The 18267-nt window shown below is 61.5% G+C and overlaps 7 protein-coding genes across 7 annotated transcripts; 2 read left to right on the top strand and 5 right to left on the bottom strand.

Annotated features, from left to right (window-relative positions):
- Positions 1 to 160: 160 nt before the first annotated feature.
- Positions 161 to 2163, bottom strand: BXZ73DRAFT_7550 (histone deacetylase; the record flags this gene model as incomplete). The annotated part of the gene is made up of 7 exons (XM_048022223.1): positions 161 to 528; positions 580 to 721; positions 779 to 1150; positions 1221 to 1594; positions 1717 to 1909; positions 1968 to 2080; positions 2130 to 2163. Coding segments are annotated over 7 exons (1596 nt in total), but the record flags the coding sequence as incomplete, so codon positions are not given.
- A 1072-nt stretch (positions 2164 to 3235) lies between these two features.
- BXZ73DRAFT_99582 (uncharacterized protein) lies at positions 3236 to 4616 on the bottom strand (the record flags this gene model as incomplete). Its single annotated transcript, XM_048028052.1, has 3 exons — positions 3236 to 3834; positions 3896 to 4348; positions 4463 to 4616. 3 exons carry the CDS (start codon positions 4614 to 4616, stop codon positions 3236 to 3238), a joined length of 1206 nt encoding a protein of 401 aa, XP_047879881.1.
- Positions 4617 to 5493: 877 nt separating this feature from the next.
- On the bottom strand, positions 5494 to 7330 carry BXZ73DRAFT_99581 (uncharacterized protein; the record flags this gene model as incomplete). The annotated part of the gene is made up of 2 exons (XM_048028051.1): positions 5494 to 7103; positions 7186 to 7330. 2 exons carry the CDS (start codon positions 7328 to 7330, stop codon positions 5494 to 5496), a joined length of 1755 nt encoding a protein of 584 aa, XP_047879880.1.
- Positions 7331 to 9599: 2269 nt separating this feature from the next.
- Positions 9600 to 10216, bottom strand: BXZ73DRAFT_99580 (uncharacterized protein; the record flags this gene model as incomplete). Its single annotated transcript, XM_048028050.1, has 3 exons — positions 9600 to 9669; positions 9741 to 10014; positions 10069 to 10216. The coding sequence occupies 3 exons, from the start codon at positions 10214 to 10216 to the stop codon at positions 9600 to 9602; spliced, it is 492 nt and encodes a 163-aa protein (XP_047879879.1).
- A 1310-nt stretch (positions 10217 to 11526) lies between these two features.
- BXZ73DRAFT_43896 (uncharacterized protein) lies at positions 11527 to 12528 on the top strand (the record flags this gene model as incomplete). The annotated part of the gene is made up of 1 exon (XM_048019230.1): positions 11527 to 12528. One exon carries the CDS (start codon positions 11527 to 11529, stop codon positions 12526 to 12528), a length of 1002 nt encoding a protein of 333 aa, XP_047879878.1.
- A 993-nt stretch (positions 12529 to 13521) lies between these two features.
- Positions 13522 to 15869, top strand: BXZ73DRAFT_99578 (succinic semialdehyde dehydrogenase; the record flags this gene model as incomplete). The annotated part of the gene is made up of 15 exons (XM_048028049.1): positions 13522 to 13638; positions 13705 to 13798; positions 13852 to 13967; positions 14030 to 14101; positions 14159 to 14194; positions 14246 to 14278; positions 14336 to 14342; positions 14398 to 14424; positions 14484 to 14547; positions 14600 to 14732; positions 14786 to 14961; positions 15018 to 15091; positions 15145 to 15295; positions 15349 to 15752; positions 15802 to 15869. 15 exons carry the CDS (start codon positions 13522 to 13524, stop codon positions 15867 to 15869), a joined length of 1572 nt encoding a protein of 523 aa, XP_047879877.1.
- A 488-nt stretch (positions 15870 to 16357) lies between these two features.
- BXZ73DRAFT_43798 (glyoxal oxidase precursor) lies at positions 16358 to 18200 on the bottom strand (the record flags this gene model as incomplete). Its single annotated transcript, XM_048019211.1, has 4 exons — positions 16358 to 16590; positions 16653 to 17452; positions 17503 to 17837; positions 17892 to 18200. 4 exons carry the CDS (start codon positions 18198 to 18200, stop codon positions 16358 to 16360), a joined length of 1677 nt encoding a protein of 558 aa, XP_047879876.1.
- Between the last annotated feature and the right edge of the window lie 67 nt (positions 18201 to 18267).

The raw sequence follows: 18267 nt of genomic DNA, 5'->3' as shown, positions 1-18267 counted from the left end.
AATTACACACCGTTCAATCCTCATCGTCCTCGTCAATCTCGTCGTCCTCAGGCTCCTCCGTCCTCGTATCCGACTCCGCGATCGTGACCCACGTCGACTCCAGCCCAAACGCACTATCCATCCCCAGCATCCCGTTCCCATACGTCGCGAACCGGCCCACGCCCGCCCGCACCCGCTCCGTCACCACGCGCGCCACCGGATCCCACTCCGCCCCACTCTCGAAGAACCGTCGCTTGAGCCCGCGCGTCGCCCCCGCCGCGATGCTCGCCCCGTGCCCGTGCCCGCACCCGTCGTCGTCGAGCTCCGCGGGCGGGCGCGGGACGTCGAAGTACCGCGACGTCACGATCGACATCCGCTTGCTCCCGTAGTGGTGCCCGGGGGGCCGGTGCACGCGTCGCGAGCGGCCGCGGCGGCGCGCGGAGTCCTCTTCCGCCTCGTCGTCCATGTCGATCTCCTCGTCACGTTCGTCCGCGTCTTCGTCGTCCGTCCGGTCCGAATCGTGCATATCGTACACGTACCGCGCGTGTTCTGCTCAAGAGCCGTGAGCGCGCGCGCAAGAGGGGCAAGGAGAGAACGTACGCGCGAGCCGTTCGTCGAGGTCGTCGATGGGTGCGTGGGCGTGCACGCCGCCCAGCTTCAGTTCCCGGTCGAGCGGTTGTCGCGGGACGTCCTGCATCTGCACCGACGGCGGAGGCCCCAGCTTCGACAACTGCTCCAGTGTCTCTATCCTATTCCATGCGCACAGTAAGCTTCAAGATATTACGAGACCTGTGCGCACTGACCTGATCCGGTCCAGCGACCCATCGCGCATATTTAGGTCCTCCAGGTTGCTCTCCAATACCTCGAGCCGATACCGCGGCCCGAACCACTCGAAGAAGTCGTTCCACGGCAGGTTCGGGTCGATCGTGTGCTCGATGCCGAGTGCACACGCGGTCTCGTACGTCCACGTGCGCGAGACGTTCTTGACCGTGTACCCGCCCCCGCCGAGCAGCATGAGCGGGATGCGCGTCGCGCGGACGTACTGCACGCAGCGCGCGTGCCCGTGCATCGTCAAGTTGAGGCCCCCGAGCTTGTCCCCAGACAGCGAGTCCGCGCCACACTGGAGGACGATGGCGTCGGGCCGGAAGACCTCGAGGATCTTGTCGAACACCTACCACGCGCAAGAAAAGCGCTCAGTGCGAGGTTCGGGCGAGGAAGAAGCAGCACCTGCGACTGCGCACCGGCTGAAAAACGCTCGCGTACGACTCGTCCGTGACGCCGTCCTTGAGCGGGATGTTGACCGTGTACCCGCGCCCCTTGCCGCGGCCGCGATCGTCGAGCTGGCCCGTGCCTGGGAAGAACTCGCCGTACTTGTGCAGGGAGTAGGTCATCACGCGGTCCGTGGTGTAAAACGCCTCCTCGACGCCGTCGCCGTGGTGGCAGTCGATGTCGATGTAGAGCACGCGCTGGAACGCGCGGAGGAGCTCGAGGATGCCGAGCACAATGTCGTTGATGTAGCAGAACCCCGAGGCCTCGCGCTTCTTCGCGTGGTGCAGGCCTCCGGCCCAGTTGATCGCGATGTCGGCCTCGCCTTGTATGAGCCGCTGAGCCGCGGCTGCGTGCAGATGAAGGCGGCCAGCGCGCGAGGGTGCGGGGTGCAGGGGTGCGGGAGCGAAGGAGACGTGGGGCTGGCGTGAGAATGGGATGGGGCGAGAACTTTCGACGGAGGGAACGCACCTATGGACCCTCCAGCAGAGATAGACGAGAACTCAAAGACACCTTCAAACGCAGGGTTGTCATCGCCGACGAGGAAACGCGTCCCTTGGTACGTGAGTCTGCGGTAGTTGTCGGGGGTGACCTTGGAAAGGAAGTCGATGTATTCGTCGGTGTGGAAACGGGTCATGGTTTCAGGCGACGCGCGTTTTGGACGCTAGATAGCACATGAAGGATGGGTGGCATGCTGATAGTCGGAGGGAATAGTTACACACCAAGACCTGCATCTTGGGAAGCATGTCATAAGCTTGGACGAGTTCATGAGCTATCCGCATGCGTTGTGGTTTCATCGCGTGAGACATCCCGAAAGAGTACGCCCCCACATCCGCTAGAACCACATGTGAGAGGATGCAGACGAGATGACAGCATATACTCACCGTCATAGTAGTATGTTACTCTTCGTTTGGACATGCCCCAGGCGAAGGTGGATAAGGAAACTTGGCTGGCGGCCGTGAGTTGATGAACACACACAAACGAGGATGAGACAAAGCAAATGAATATACTGCAAGACGGAGTGGTATGCACGAGAGAGGTGGGTGATGGCAGTCCAAGCAGGATGAAGGTGAGAGTAGAAACGAAAGTAAACGTTTGGTGGGCTCGAATGCCACCACGATCACGGGCGCCTGCGGATATCGAGCGGCCCGCGCCGCCCCGGAAGTGCCGAGTATCAACTCGTCGGGAGCGCCAGCAAGAACTAGTTATTGGCTCGAATTCGAAAGCTCGTACCGATGAGGATATTAATTCATAGTGCTACGACAAAACGGGCAGATTGGGCCAAGTATGCTATGACCCAGAATCCGGAGTCCGAGCGATGGAGGCGCAGACGGTGAGCTAGAAGAAACTCAGTACAATGCCGAGCAGAAGTGTTAACTTTGAACTGATCGTCCAGTCTTCGTGTGCGAAGCCTGGGCAGAGCGAAACTCCAGTCAGGCGCGGCTCGGGAACACGAACAGACGACTCACCTGATTGTTCTGGGAGTAGATCTCCCGTACAAGAGGGCCGGTAGATACTCACCTGGCTCCAATGTTGCTCGATCACCATCCGCCCTCATATCATCAGATCCTCGCAGTTCGTCTCTGGTGATGACTAGTGGTTGTTCATGAATGCATCGTGCAAACAGCGCCTGAAGGCGTTGTGCGGCGGGGAAGGGCGTCCAGTGTGGAGACGCTGTTGAGATGGACGGCTTGGGAGTCTTGAGTGGAGGGTGATGGTGGTAGTGGTAAGCGGAAGGAGTACAGATGACGCTAACCAGACTCACCCTGTCACGTACTAAGACGGGAGATATTGTCGCGTTGCGCCCCCAACTCGTTTGCTCGTTGGAAAGCCTCACACGCCGCGGAAATTAGCACAAAATCTCATATATCCAGTGACTGGAAGCTATCCCAACACAAAATTGCGACGCATCGCACCCTACAGTAAGAATAAGATTAACGAGTGAGATATACAAGCCGTGCGCGCAGCCCAGCCCCTCAGGCCTCAGTACTCAGTCCGGCGTGTACGCGGGCGGCAGCGCCGGCTCGCTGTACATCCGCAACCCCGAATCCTCATCGCGCAGCGGCGACGCTATCGTCGTCTGAGTCATACGCGTCGTCGCCGTCCGCGCGCTCGCCCCGGAGCCCTTCACGCTCGCCGCGCCGTACTGCGCGCGGTCGCCGCGGTCGTCGTCGGAATCGTCTGGGTCGTGCAGGACGGAGAACGCGTGGAGGAGGACCTCCGCGCGGTCGACCTCCGCCGCGGGCGCGTACCACGGCGCGCGCGAGACCTCGGTGTGCGGCACCGGCAGCGGCTCCGCGCCCGCCACGCCCACGCTCGCGCTCGCGATCTGCGGGGAGAGGGAGACGATGTCGGACGGGGTGGCCGGCTGCGGTGAGGAGGGCGCGGTAGACGTGTACCGGTTCGGGGAGAGCAAGGGCGAGGGCATGCTGGGGGTCACGGAGGAGGCGGGCGCGACGGACGAGGGTGCGAGCGAGGGGAGCGCCGTGCCCGGCGCGAAGGAGGGCGAGGGGGACTTGGCCGGGCTCAGGTGGCCGTCGCCGTCGAGGTTGTCGGGTGGAGGTCCGGCGTAGGGCTGCACGGTGTTTCCTGTGGCGCGCGCGCGCGAAGGTTAGCAGGGGCCGGTCTCAAGGAGTGATGGACAACGTACGACGACGCTGTTTCCGCACGCAGTAGAGGACGAGCGCGAGGAGCGCGAGGAAGGCGATGCCACCGACGACGCCACCCACGATCGCGCCGATGTTCTTGTGCCCGCCGGAAGCGGACGTGTTCCCGGCGACGCCCGCGGTCGGGCCCGTCGCCGGACCGGAACTCGTGCTCGAGGAGACGGACGCAGTGCTGTCGCTTGCGGTGACGGTCTTGTTGACGAAGAAGAAGTCGAGCCAGAAGGTGTTGGGCGCGGTGCCGTTGAGGTTCGTGATGTTGAGCATGTGTGTGCCGTAGGGGAGGCCCTGGATATCGAAGAACGAGACGTTGTACCGCATTGTGTTCGTGATCGGAGCGGTGTACGTGGCGAGGCTCTTGTTGTCGATGAGGTACTCCGTCGTCGGCCGGCCGTAGCTGCTCGACGCCCCGACGGTCCCGAAGACCTGCACACCAGAACCTGGATATGCGACATGCAGTGCATAGTACCACGCCAGTCAGCGAGTGATTCTCGCGGGAAGTGCCGCCGCCGAAAAAGGCACAAAATGAAGGAAGGGATTGACGAGATGCGCACCGGCAAATGAAAGCGTCGCCCACAGACCACCTATCACCGCCCGGTGACGGGTTCCATCCACCTCCGACACATTCGGCTCCCAGTTCCAACCCGCCTCGTATTGAACAATGGAGTCGGAGTCGTCGATGAAGGTGATATTCGCACCGGACGCCATCGCCGCGCGGGAGGAGGTGAGTGGGGGAAGGAGGCAAGACGCGAGACGCGGGCTGTGGAGGCCCTCGCGGTGAGCTTTGTCAATCTCGGCCGTGATGTCGATCGCGATGAAGCTTATAAACCTAAGCTTGAAACATTGAACAGAGGCGGCAACGAGAGAGGGCTGGTGGTCTGGAGTACTTATGCTGCGTCATGTGGAGCGTTGTGATACATGTTCAGCAACTTGAACTCCGGCCACGATGATACACACTTTGAAGTTTGGGGGATCGGGGTCCGGAACAGCTCCCGACTCTGAGCGCTCTGAGCGAGTTGGCTGAAGCATCAAAAGTGCGAAGGTCTCACGGGACGAACGAATCAAACGAGGCCCCGGAGTCCGTCGCATCACAGGTCGGGTGCAAGCCGCCCCCCCGCGCCTGATCGATGATCCGGGACCGTACTGTTACGGACAGATGTCCACTCCAGCGATGTCGACTCAATCGACGCACAAATCACGATGACAGTACATTGCACTGAGCCTTTTCAGCCGGCCTTGGGCGCGAGAGGAGCAAAGGAATGTAAAGTGTTTGCGGCGCATACTTGTGGCGGCGCGCACGCCCTGTAACAAAGCGGGATGCAAGGTACAACAAGTCCGTTCTCTCATAGTCGCATACCGGGCATAAAACGACGGGCGACCCAGGCCTGTGAAAGTGATAACCACCGGGTGCCAGGTGTTCGAAGAACGAGGGGCCCCAGTGCATAAGATTAAAGCTGCGGAGACACGGCCGTCAGCGTTCCGAACACACGACCGTCCCAGCGCACGCGCTCACCGTTCTACAACTATGTACACCGCGAACGGATCGAAGGCTGTCGGACGCGCCCGCCGCGTCGCGCGGCGGCCGCTAGTCCGGGGTATACGGCGGCGGCAGCGTCGGCTCGTTGTACATCCGCAGGCCCGAGTCCACGTCCTGCGCCTGCGTCGGCGCGCGGCGGGGCTCCCGCCTCGCGCGCCCGCCGCTCCCGCCCGCGGAGCCCCCGTCCTCGGCCGGGCTCCCCGCGCTCCGTTGGGATATCGCGTGGAGGAGCGAGGCCGCCTGGGTCTGCTGCGTCGCCGGCGCGTACCACGGCGCGCGCGCGGCCTCGCCCGCCGTCTCCGGGCTCGTCGCGGTCTCCACGCCGCCGTAGACCGAGGGCGCGCTCCCGGCGCCGCCGCCGAAGTCCGAGCGCGCGTACGTGTCCGTGGGCGAGAAGACGGCGTCGTGCGCGGCCGAGGGCGCGCTGTACTCCGTCACCGGGCTCAGCAGGTGGCTCGAGGACGAGGAGGAGGGGGGCCCGAGCCGCTGCGACTCCGCGCCGTAGAGCGCGCGCGCGGCCTTGGCGTCGTACGGGAACGCCGCGGGCGTGTGCGCGGCGGTCGTCCCCCGCGAGAGGTTGTCGCTGGCGTAGGCGGCGCGCGAAGAGGGGATGACGAACTGCATGCTTGCGGGGCGCGCGGCGGCGGCGAGCTGCATGTGCGAAAAGTCGGCGCCGCCGAACGCTTTGGGCGAGGGCGCGCCATAGGGCGCGGACTCGGTCCGGTTCAGACCGTCGTCCATCTGCGTAAACGGGTGGACGTCTGCGACCGGCCGGCGGAGAGGCGCGAATCCCGCGAGAGACACGTCAGCCGCGAGCAAGGGGTCCATCAGAGCGAGGGTGATCGTACCTTCATGAGAGCGGCGCTTGCGCCAGAGGACGAACGCGATGAGCAAGAACGCGAGCAGGGCAATGCCGCCGATCGTGCCGCCCACGATTGCACCCAGGTTGCTGTTGTGGCTCGCGGAGGACGAGGGATTGTTGCCGGCGCCGCTCGCATTGTTACCCGTCACGGAACCGTCGGGGCTTGCGGTGTTCGTGGGGACGATGCCAGATGAACCGTCGCTGATGGCGGTCTGGCCGAGGCGGGTGGCGGTAGAGCCGAGGGGGGTTGAAGAGGTTCTGGTTGCGGTCATGTTCGCTGAGGAGGTCCTGGAAGTAGAAGGCGAGATCACTGACGATATTCCGGAGGTGGTGGTGCTCGAGGACCCGTTGGTGGCTTTGAGCAAGTCTCCGACGGAGGAGGAAGTCGTGGTCGTGGTCGAGGTAGTCTGTGAACTGGTAGTGACAGTGGTGGGTGGTACGTTCGTTGAGGTAGTTTGCTGTTGCTGCTGCTGCCGCTGCGTAGTGGAGGTGGTGGAGGTGGTGGTGGTGGTGGGATTTTTGGCAGGCTTGGTCGTGGCGACGTTCGAGGACTGGGACTTGTACACGAGGAAGAAGTCGAGGAAGTACGTCCCTGTCGTTCCGATGTGCTTTATTACGATCTCGTGGTTACCGTACGCAAGGTCGAGTTTGGAAAAGAACGTGACGTTTTGTTGCGTGCTCGACGTCGATCCCGCCTGGTACTGGCCCACAAGCTGGTTATCGATCGTGTACGAAGTCAACGGCGTGCCCCAGTTCGAGGAAGGCTCGAGCTGGCCGACGACCTGAATGCCCGTGCCTGCAGAGCGCCCACGCCAATCCCGAAGCCCGTCAGCCGCAAACGCCTAGAGCGCACTGCCGCTCGCGGAGGCAGAACTCACCTGAGAAGCTCAGCGAGGCAATGAGGCCATCTGCAGACACCGCGTGTCTAGTGTTGTCGACGGCATCCACGCCTTGCTGCCAATCCCAACCGCCCTGGTACTGCACGATCGGGTTCGTGTCGTCAATGAGCTGGGGGTCCGACATGGCCTATCCGAGACCAAGCGCGCTTTTGCGCTCCTGCGTCCGGACGCACGGGGGCGGAGAGGCCGTCGTGGGCGGCGGTGAAGGGGAGGAGGGGGGGGGGGAGGGAGAGAGGGAGACGATCGCCACGCGCCGGCAGAGCATATATCTCACCACCCGCGCGGCCCTGTGCCCGAGGAGGACTGACGACGAGAGGCGCCGGATGGGCCCGAAGACGATGATCAGGACTTGCCATGGTTCCTGTCACGGTCACAGCGGTGAGGGACTGTGGCACACTGCCAGCACCTGCTGCGGCCAAACATATCTCCTCAGTTTATGTCTCGAGACTCGGCACATCCAGAACTCTCCTTGAAGCTCGGCGGCAACTCAATGGCAAACGTCGTCACTGTAGACCGTCGTTTGTGGTGGATGTGGCGCTACCGGATGTGACCCATTCTTGACCGTGACAGGAAGGTCCTATTCAGGCAGTTGCCATCTGGCCCGCCCCGTGACGTCGTGTGACATCCCTCAAAGTCGAGAAGACGGAGTGACCGCCGTTCCTGGCCATCAAACCCGTCAGATGGCGGTCAGCGGTATGGGGTGAGACGCGATCACAATGCAACGATGCTGGGAGCCTTCGAGGTTTGATATACGGCACCTAGTACTGCGCTGGTTTGATTGGCTTGCTCTTGAAGACAGAAATATCTTGCAATGACTATGAGAAGTTCTAGGGACAGAAGAATCAGCAACGGGGGTAGCAGAGTCAGCCGAATGGGGAGCATGAGGAATGCTGAATACGAAAGCTTGCCGATCAAGATGGTATCAATCCAGGGCACGGCCTCAGACTACTGCCGATTAACGAGTCTAAGTCAAGCTTTGAAGGCCTTTAATGGTATAAGCGGCGGAGTTGGACGCACGTTTTGGCGAGACATGCACCCAGCGTCAGCAGCCTGGTGGCGAGCCTTATGAGGGTAACATATAGCAAGCAGGCGGAGCATGCAGTACTTCGTCTACGCCGCTGTGCATCGATCGATAAGGGCTGAGGAACTTCGAGGTAACTAGCTATTCAAATTGGGCCGCCATTTCGTCGTCAAGTCCCATGCATACTTCTGCTCTGGATCTCAACAATTCACGGATGCTTCTCTTCTCTCGTCTGCCGTTACTTATGTGTCAGCAAGTATCACCAGAAACAACGCGCTGGTCTCGTCCCCAGCCGCTCTGTACCGCACCCCGCCACCGCGCTTGTGTAGGCAGTGGCGGGGTGCGGTACAGAGCGGCTGGGGACGAGACCACAACGTGCTGAAGAACGCACCCTCACATGTTTGCTATCGAGCGACGCCACTGTGCGAAGAATCACACGCCCTTCGAACGGCACTTGTTTACCGGAGGACGCCAATACACAAGAGAACGTAAACTCTACAAAGGAACAAGCGTTGAGCATGATGATCACTCGTACGTCGGCATGCAGAAGAAGACGGCATACGTACATCGAAGCAACATTACGGTGACCAGACCGCAGCCGCACGATGTCAACGACCTCCTAACCGGGCATCCTAGTCTGCAGTGTACGGTGGTGGGGGCATCCGCTCGTCGTACAGTCGGAGTCCAGAGTCGATATAGTGACCGCGCGCCGGAGGCGTGGCCTCCGTGGCCTCCTGACCACTCGTTGGCGACACAGCGCTCAGTAAAGAACGCGCTTGCAAAGGACCCGTGCGGGAAGCTTGGGCGGCTTCATCCCGCACAATGTGCGGGCTCTGGTCGGAGTATGCCAACGCAGACGGAGAGAGTGGCGCGACTGCCGAAGTGGGGACACTGGTAGTCGCCAACTCCGCGCTCGTGGTGGTAGCTGGTGCTACGAAACGCCGAGTCGGAGTGGGAGCCGCGACGGAAACTGTTGTGGGGGAGGATGGACTTCGAGCTTCCGCTTGTTGGCGCTTGTCGCTGATGTAGCGTTCAAAATCTGCGAATTCCTTGAGCGCGATGAAAAGGGATACAAAGTCGGCACATACCTCGGACACGCTTTCGACGGCGCGACAGATGAAGTAGAATGATCAAGAGCGCTAGCAGAACGATCGCGCCTACGATCGCGCTTACGATTGCCGCGATTTTAACGCGAGAATCGGAATCGGATAGTGCGGCACCGTTCGTGGTCACGACAATGGTTGAAGTTGACAGGGCGGTCGAGGTGATTACAGTCTGTGATGCATATGGAGAGCTTTCTACCGTGAAACTTGCTGAAGATGAACGAGACGTGGGATCGTCCAAGGAGGATTCTGCGGTATGTGGCGTCACGTCAGAAGGAGACGAGGACGTAGTGGTAGCGGATTGGGTCGAAGATGAAGAACGGGTGTGAGAGGGAATGACTGTAGTAACGGAGGAATGTGACGTTGAGGTAAAAGTTGTCGTAGAGTGACCCATCTGATCAGCCGTAGACGAGGCCGGCGACGGCGGCGAAGAGTTCTCGACGAGGAAGTAGTCCAGCCAGAAGAGCGTCGGGCTTTGACCGTTCATATTCGTGATAACGAGCGTGTGGTCTTCGGAGGACAAGTCGTTCTTAGAAAAGAATGTAACGTTGAACGTCGTTTGACCGTCTGGGGTGTATGGCGCAGTGTACGTATCCACTACTTGACCGTCGATGGCGTATTGTGTTGTAGGCTGCCCGTTGGCCCCGGTAGGTTCGAGAACACCGACCACCTGGATACCAGTACCTGCCAGGCGCAGTTGGCGACGCCACTTAACGGAAGGAGATACAATTTGCGCACCTTTGAAAGACAGCGTCGCAGTGAGCCCCGCGGCTGCGGCACCATGCCGGGTACCATCGACTTCCGTTGGTAATTGTTCCGTCGCAATCCAGTTGGGGCTGTACTGCACGGAGGGGTTGTAATCATCTACCAAGGCGGTCGAAGACATGCCGGAGGTGTGGTGGGGAAAAGGCTCATAGACCCTACGAGCAGCGAACCCAGGGTCCAGCGACCTTCAAGACTGCGGGGAACGAGGTGAAAGAGGAAGCTGGAATGTTCCCAACGGGACGACCCTTAACTGGGCGCGATGGGCGCTGGATGTGATCAGCACTATATTATAGACCGGTGCGTACCCAGGTCACGATCAGGAAAAGCTCGATACATGGGCGCATCGTCGCTCACTGAGCCACGTGACTGGAAGGCGATCTGCCACGCAACGCCCAGATGACGCGCGCACCCACAGCGGGTTCTTCCGGAGAGCTTGTGCCAAAGTGAGACATATGATCTCATGTACACCTCTACATTACTCAAAGAAGAACGTGTACGGCTCGGGAAGGGCGCATTGAGCCAGGGCCAAGGGAGGATCGTTGCAGGTCAGGATGTGAGCGCTCTCAGGTTGCCCGAACAAACGCCGGCGCTCCGCGAGCCTTGGCCGGGGCCGCTGCCACTGCCTGCTACGACGCTCCTTCTGCCAGCAACGCCACCTTGTTCACCTTACGTTGCTTCCGCTCTCTCTCCATCCTCGCCTCCTCGCTTTCAACACACCGCTCGGTGCACCTTGTCTCGGTTCGCCCATGTCTGCACGGCGCTGCGTTGCTACACGACTGCCAGCTCCGGTCACCTCGGAAGTCATCAGCATGCCTCCTCGCAACAATTTTTCGCGACACCATTGACAGCGTGGCGACAAACAGACTCTCAACGTTGTCCTCGCCCGCACAGCCCTTCCGAGCTTGTGCTCGCGCGAGCAGGATTGGGTAATGCTGCGCCCGTAAGTATGTGGTCTCGATGTGGTCGCGTTGATGTTTATCGCCCTCCATTAGCGGTCGACGGGCAGCGGATGATTGGTGTTCACGAGCCAGGCGGCGACATTGACCCGGCGAACGCGGCGGATGCACTTACGGTGACTGATCTGCCACCTTTTCTTTCCCTGATCAGATGCTGTGCGCCGAGTCAGGATCTACTATCTTTGCAATTCGATCGCAACCGTACTTAAGCCGACACAGCGCCCTGAACGGACCAGTGCAGCAACGTCTTTCCCCCCGCCACGACCGCCTTGTGCACAGCCGTCCGTCGGTCTCTTCAAAGGCCCTACAGGCACTCAGCTAGCAGGTCCCACACTGGTGCGTACTCTAAGTTGTCCTTTTGCGGTAGTATACCGACACCTTCCCGATCCGTCAAGAGTGTACCCCTCCCGCCTATAAAACCGGGTCCCCTCCCCCTGAACTTGCAACTGTTCTCGTCCCCCAACCGCCATCCACCATGGCCTACTCCCCAATGTTCCTCTACCAAACGCCGTACCTCACTTCCTACTTCAACCAACCATACGTCTCGCCATTCATCCCACCCGCGAACCTGCCCCCTTCTCCGCTGCTCTCGCCGGACTCACGTCGCGTTCACTTCGAGGGAGACGGGCATTATCACCGCCAACGACGTCCGTCGTGGCATGGAGGTCTTGCGCCTCCGGTCCAGGTGCCGTTCCCTTCCCCGCCTGTTCTCTACACTCCGCTCCCTCCCGTCGTCGGCATTCCTACCCAAGCCGCCCCGCCTTTCACCCACCATCGCCGTCGCTCCGACACATGCATCGCGACCCCCTCCTGGTTCGCCGTGCCTACGATGGGCCCGACTCTCTTCGCCCCCATCGGGTTTCCCTCCCCACCCGCGCCCCCTCCTCGCGCTCAGGTCCATCCGCTCCTCGACGGGGAGGGTGCTGGCGGTCCGCGCATCTATTTCGACCTATCTCACTACGAGTGGTCCCCTCTTCGCACCGCCTCTGTCTATGACCGTCACGGTTCCGCTCTCACCCAAGAGGAGCTGAGGGCGTCCGCGACGTACCCTCCGGTCTGGCACATGGTCATCACCTGCGACGAAATTTCCGACTGGCCCATCGTCCTCGACCCGAAGACGGTGCAGGAAAATCGCTCCCGCGAGGCCAGCCCGTTCCTCCACGTGCCCTTCCCCCAGACAAACATCCCCCCGATTTCGGTGCACGACGTCCTCTACGCCGTGTGGAAGCACCTCCAGACGCGGATCACCCAGCAGGACTGGGCCCGGCTCGACCAACGCCAGGTCAATGAGATCTCGAGGGCGTACACCCGCCGGAGCAGGACGTTCCCCACGTCCCGCGACTTCGACAAGGAGGTTGGTGTCCGCCGCATCGACTACCTCGTCGACAAGTACTGCTTCCGGGGGATCGCGCGCCCGTACCCGACGGACTCGTTCGAGAAAATGAAGCTCGTCGTCGGTCCGCCCCCCTCGCGGTAACTCACGTTCTCTCGGTCTCCGCTTATCTCGTCCTCGTAATCACCCCTCCTCCGCTCTACCTTCCCGTTTCCGGCGCCGCGGCACAAGACCTCGCTCGGACGCCGACGCTCATGCCGACACTTCTCCGATCGGGCCTCCCTCCACGCTGCTGGGCGAAACTTCTGGCCTCCGCTGCCGTCCATCCACCCCCTCTCGGGACACGGAAGACTGGGAGCTGCGGACCTCGACCTCATGCGGGACCGGATGCGGACTGTGTCGGCGACTAGGCTCGGACTAGACAGAGGCTGCGCTCGGACGATACACGTTTCGGTGTGGTTGTGTGGTTCGCGTCTCCGGGGCTGTTGCGTCTGCTTTTGGCTTTATCTTCTGCGCGCACTGTACTCTCCTTGGTTCCTGGTGCTACTTGCTATTTGCGGTTTATGATTCTTTATCCCCTTAATATTCCCCACGCGCCGGTTTTGTATGACTAGGGTGGCGTAGTTGCTTTATGTGTCGTTGTTCTGTGCCTGGGCATGACTTGTTTACGAGAGAGGATGTGTTTGTCTCTTACATCGGACGTGATAATAATCATACACCAGCTAAGATTTGTAACTGTATCTCTAGCCCCGGCATCAGTGGGTGCGTTGCAACTGCCTAAACGCCATGTGGGACCCTGGTGGTTGGATGCGGACAACGGCGGGAGCATATCCAGAGCTGAGGACTGATCGTGTACCAGCGACGCCCGGCGGCGAACCGTCTGTACCGCGGTCTCTCGTGGCACAAAGCCTCCGAGTCCCACGTTCGTCTTACGGTTACTCGCACAAATGCAAGCTGCAGCTCCAGACCAGGTGATCGCGACGCGCCGGCGCCTGAGGAACACCGGGCTGTCGTCATAAGCGGATAACCGAGCGGACAGTGTGGAGGCCACGGGTGGCTCTCAGCCTACAGGCCGGGCTCAAGCTCTTTCCCTTGCTCGCTGCCCGCCGTGACCTTCTGACTCGACTCGCCCTGCCCATGCCTCCTGCGCGCACTCTCACCTCGACGGTCTCGCTCGTGTTCTCCTCCCAGCTCCGCGCCCGGCAGATTTACAGGCACCCGGCGTTCAGGTTCAGGATGGCGAGCTCGTCTGCGGTGCGTGCTCGCTTCGGTCTGCTTATCTGCGAGGGGAGGGAGTGGGGACTCATAGGAAGACCTCAGTTTGGCTTGAAGGAGGCGTCACTGGTGCGCTCGCAGGGCTTCATTGACGGCAAGTGGGTGGATGCGAAGGACGGTGGGGTGATCAAAGTCACGAGTGTGTACCGTCCTTTTCCTTCTGCGTTGCCGGCGTCCTTTGAACGTTCACAGACCCCGCGACGACCGAGGAGCTGGGGACGGTCCCCGAGATGGGCCTCGCGGAGACGAAGGAGGCTATCGATGCCGCGGCGAAGGCGTTCAAGACCTGGAGCAAGACGACTGCCAACGTCCGTTCTTTCTATGTCCTGCGCCTCTACCCGTGTTTCCTGAAATGTTGGTGCGCATATAGCAACGACACGACATCTTGATTAAGCTGTATGCGCTCATGAAGGAGCACTCGGACGACCTTGCGCGCATGATTGTGAGGAAACCGTGCCTTGCTTGAGGGTGAACGGGAACCGCTCATCGCTGGGTCCAGACTCTGGAGAATGGAAAGCCTCTTGCAGAAGCGATGGTGCGGTTTCCCTCGTCCATATAATGCATTTGGGCTGAGCAGAGTGTGCAGGGAGAGCACCTGTACAGCGCTTCGTTCATCGAGGTGAGTAGCTTCTGTACTCTGTACAGGCATCCGCAGCATTCTCATTCCGCACTGTAGTGGTTCGGTGAGACAATATCACCTTTTTCCTGTCCCTGCTTTTCACCGGGGTCTGTGTACAGCTGAGGAGGCCGTCCGAACATATGGCGGTACGTCTATCTCCCATGGCCCGAATCGTTTCTCGTCCTCATGCATACATGGTACCAAGAGCAAATCCCCTCCCCATTCCCCGGTGTTCGAAACATTGTCATCAAGCAGCCCGTCGGCGTGGTGTACGTCGTCTTCCTGCTCTTCAATGACCCTGTTACCTACGGCGTCCCGCAGTTCTATCCTCACCCCTTGGAACTTCCCCTCGGCTATGATCACCCGCAAACTTGGTGCTGCTCTCGCAGCAGGCTGCACCGCCGTCATCAAGCCCCCTCCCGAGACGCCCTTCTCCGCCCTCGCCCTCGCCGAAGTGATTGCTTATCGCTCCCTTCCGCTTGCCCCATCGCTCACCTGCCCGTGTAGCTCGCGACACGCGCCGGCGTCCCTCCCGGGGTAATCAACATCGTGACGACGCAGTCGAACGTGCGCGATGTCGGGCGCGAGATGTGCGAGAGCCCGATCGTGCAGAAGGTGTCGTTCACGGGCAGTACGCCCGTCGCGAAGATGCTCGCGCAGATGGCGGCGGGCACGCTGAAAAAGTGTGTGTGTATGCATGTATGCGCGGTTCGGCGGCTGATGCGCGGGCGCGGGGCAGGGTGTCGATCGAGGCGGGCGGGAACGCGCCGTTCATCGTCTTTGACGACGCCGACATTGACGCCGCTGTTGAAGGTGCGTCCGAGCAGGGTGTGCGTGCTGTAGGCAAGCACTGACGTCTGCGCTAGGCGTGATCGTATGCAAGTTCCGTGGCACCGGGCAGACCTGCGTCTGCGCGAACCGCATATTTGTGCAGTCCTCTGTCTACGCCGAGTTCGCCTCTCGCCTCGCCGAGCGCGTCGCTGCCTTCAAGGTCGGCAACGGCCTCGATAAAGAGACGTGCGTCTCACTTCTCCTCGCCCGCCCCCCGCACGCTCACTCCCGCTCCTCAGCACACACGGCCCCCTGATCCACGACCGCGCGGTCGACAAGGTCGAGGCGCACGTCGAGGACGCCCTCGCGAACGGCGCGCAGGTCCTCCTCGGCGGCAAGCGCATCCCCGGCGCGGGCTCGTTCTTCGCCCCCACCGTGCTCTCCGACGTCCCCGCCGACGCGCTCGTGAACCGCGAGGAGACGTTCGGGCCGCTCGCCGCGCTCACCCGGTTCGAGACCGAGGAGGAGGTCGTCGCGATGGCGAACAACACCGCGGTCGGGCTCGCCGGCTACTTCTTCTCGCGCGACGTCGGCCGGGTGTGGCGCGTGGCGGAGGCGCTGGAGGTCGGGATGGTCGGCGCGAACACGGGCGTGATCAGCCAGGCGGTCATTCCGTTTGGGGGCGTCAAGGAGAGCGGGCTCGGTGAGTGTTTACTGGTGCGCTGTTGGTGTTATGGCTGACGGTTGCGTAGGACGCGAGGGCGGGCATGGAATCAGCGAATACATGAATGAGAAGCTGATTGCATTCGGAGGGCTCTGAAAATGAGGTCTGAGGCCACGTGTGAGTCTAGGAAAACGTTGCTTCATGTGGCTCGTAGTGCAGCCGATATTCTTTCTCTCTTGTAGCATTATGTTGAATCTGCTTGTGCGCGAGCAAGGCATGGGCGGGACCCCGCAGCGTTACGCTAAGATCGTCCCAACTGCGCAGGCGACGCCAGCGTTGGATGAATGAGGGCATTTAGCGGGCAAGTGAGGTAACGTGAATGTCAAAGGCCAAAATGTGGCCGACGCTCGTATCCTCGGGGCGGCCGCACCGCCATGTGCGTTCAAGCGTCCAGCCTTTTCCGCACTTCCTGCGCGATACCAGTCTTGACGGTAAGCCTCCCGCTCAGAGTGGTTCATGCGAGCCCACGCTGATGAGCCGCTCCTCTCAGGTTTCTGTCCGCAGAAATGCGTTTATTCTCCTTAGCACAGACATTCAGACAAGAACAATCTGCGTAGCAGCTACTGGGTACAACTCCAATGCTTTTACTCGAGCGTCGGCGGAGAGTTCCCGCTGCCCATCATGACCGTTGCACCGGGGCTCGTCACGTCGTCGATGGTCAAGAAGACAGTCCCCGGGCCGGGTGGGAAGACGCGGCCGTTGGGCGGCGTAACGAACGTCATGGACGTCCCGCCAGGCGCGACGGTCGCGTTCATGAAGACGAGGCGAGCTCCAGCGTGGAACCCGTGCGTCGAGAACCCAAGGTCCATGAGCGCCACTGCCAGCCGTTCACTGAATCAGCGCTCTCGCAGAACCCATCCGACGGCTCCAGCTGCTCACCTTTCACATTCGTCGCGTTCGCGACGAGCGATGCCGGGACGGAGATCGGCACCGTCACGCTCGAGTCGAACGCCAGCTTCGCCGGCATGCTCAACATCCGCGGCCGCTCGACGGCCATGAACGGCGGGTCGAGCGTCTGGACGCGGAACTCGCTCGGGAACTTGACGTCCGCGCCGGTGACCGTCCCCGTGTTCGGGTTGCTGCCCGCGATGAGGAAGTTGCCCTGGGGGGTGAGCGTGATGCTCGAGTGGTACACGCGCGCGATCCCCGAGCTCGGCATCCCCGCGTTCGAGATGCGCTCCCCGCGCGCGCGGTCGGGCGTGTACAGGCTCGGGACGAGCACCGCGTGGTCCGCGTTCGAGTTCCCGACCGGGTCCGCGACGGAGTTGAAGCCCGCGAAGCCGGAGCCGGCGCCGTTCGCGATGAGCACCTGCCCGTTCGGGAGGTGGAGGAGCTCGTGCATGGTGCGGCCCTCGAGCATATACTCAACCTCCCAGCCGCGGGCGATACCTTCATCAGTAATCGTCATGCGCGAGCACTGCGTCGTCGCCGCGATCTGCGAGGAGAGGTTCGCGGGCTGGATGGTGTCGTCGACCTGGGTGCCGCCGCAGACGAGGACCTCGGGGACGAAGTCCGGCGGGGAGAGCGGGAGGAGGATCGCGGAGCCGTCGATCGGGTTCGTGACGCGGACGCCGTTGGGGATGTCGGGCAGGATGGTCTCGGTGTCGGCCTCGATGTCGTAGATGATCGTCTGGTTGTTCGCGATCATCAGGACGCGGCCGTCCGGGAGGGCGAGGAGCCTGCGAACGTTCTTCAACACATGGAAAGGCCGACTGACGTCAACACGTACCGAGGGAAGAGGTTCGCGGGAAGGGCGCGCTCGAGGAACGCGGACGGCCGGACCGTCTGCTCCTTGCGCGGGAAGAACTCGAAGCTGTTCTCGGGGTCGATGTTGTAGAACACGGCCTCGCCATGCATGCCGCCCGCGATGAGCAGGCTGCCATCGAAGATGCGGATCGCCGAGGGGTACCAGCGCTCGGCTATGAGGATGAGCTCGGGGCTCTCGAACAGCGTGCACCCTTCGCCGGTGGGGGAAGCACAGGGCTCGAAGAGACGGATGGCCTGGTTCCCAGGCTGGATCACCGGGTTTCCTGCGAAGCCGGTCTGGTCTCCGCCGATGCTGGCCTGTGGTGCAGCAGAGTGAGCGAGCGATCGAGGGTGCAGTGGAGGAGAACATACCATCGTCCCGTTGCTAAGCATGGCGCCGGCCGCACAGAACGAGTTGGTGACGACGTCGAGAGCAGTGACATTTCCGGTCTCGAGGTTCCACAGTGCGCCCCACGCCGAGTGGCCGTTGATCTGAAGAGGGTCCAAGGAGGCGCGGTCGAACCAGAGAGCCAAGGTCGGAGAGACAACGATGGCCTCGAGCGCGACGATGCCGGACGTCTGGTTCTTGGTGTCAAAGGTCCAGCCGGGCGCGGCTGAGGCAGGATTCACGAGCGCGAAAGCTGAAGGTAGCAGCGACCAGGTAAAGCAGGAGAACTTCATCGTGCTAGCCGCCTGAGACGAGAGGAAGTCTGCGCTGTAGGCGATGATTGCGCTGCAATATATAGTG

Source organism: Epithele typhae (genome assembly GCF_022376455.1).
Source record: "Epithele typhae strain CBS 203.58 chromosome Unknown BXZ73scaffold_12, whole genome shotgun sequence".
Lineage (NCBI taxonomy): Eukaryota > Fungi > Basidiomycota > Agaricomycetes > Polyporales > Epitheliaceae > Epithele > Epithele typhae.
The sequence above is the reverse complement of the archived record's forward strand: the minus strand, read 5'-3'. Positions and strand labels throughout refer to the sequence as shown.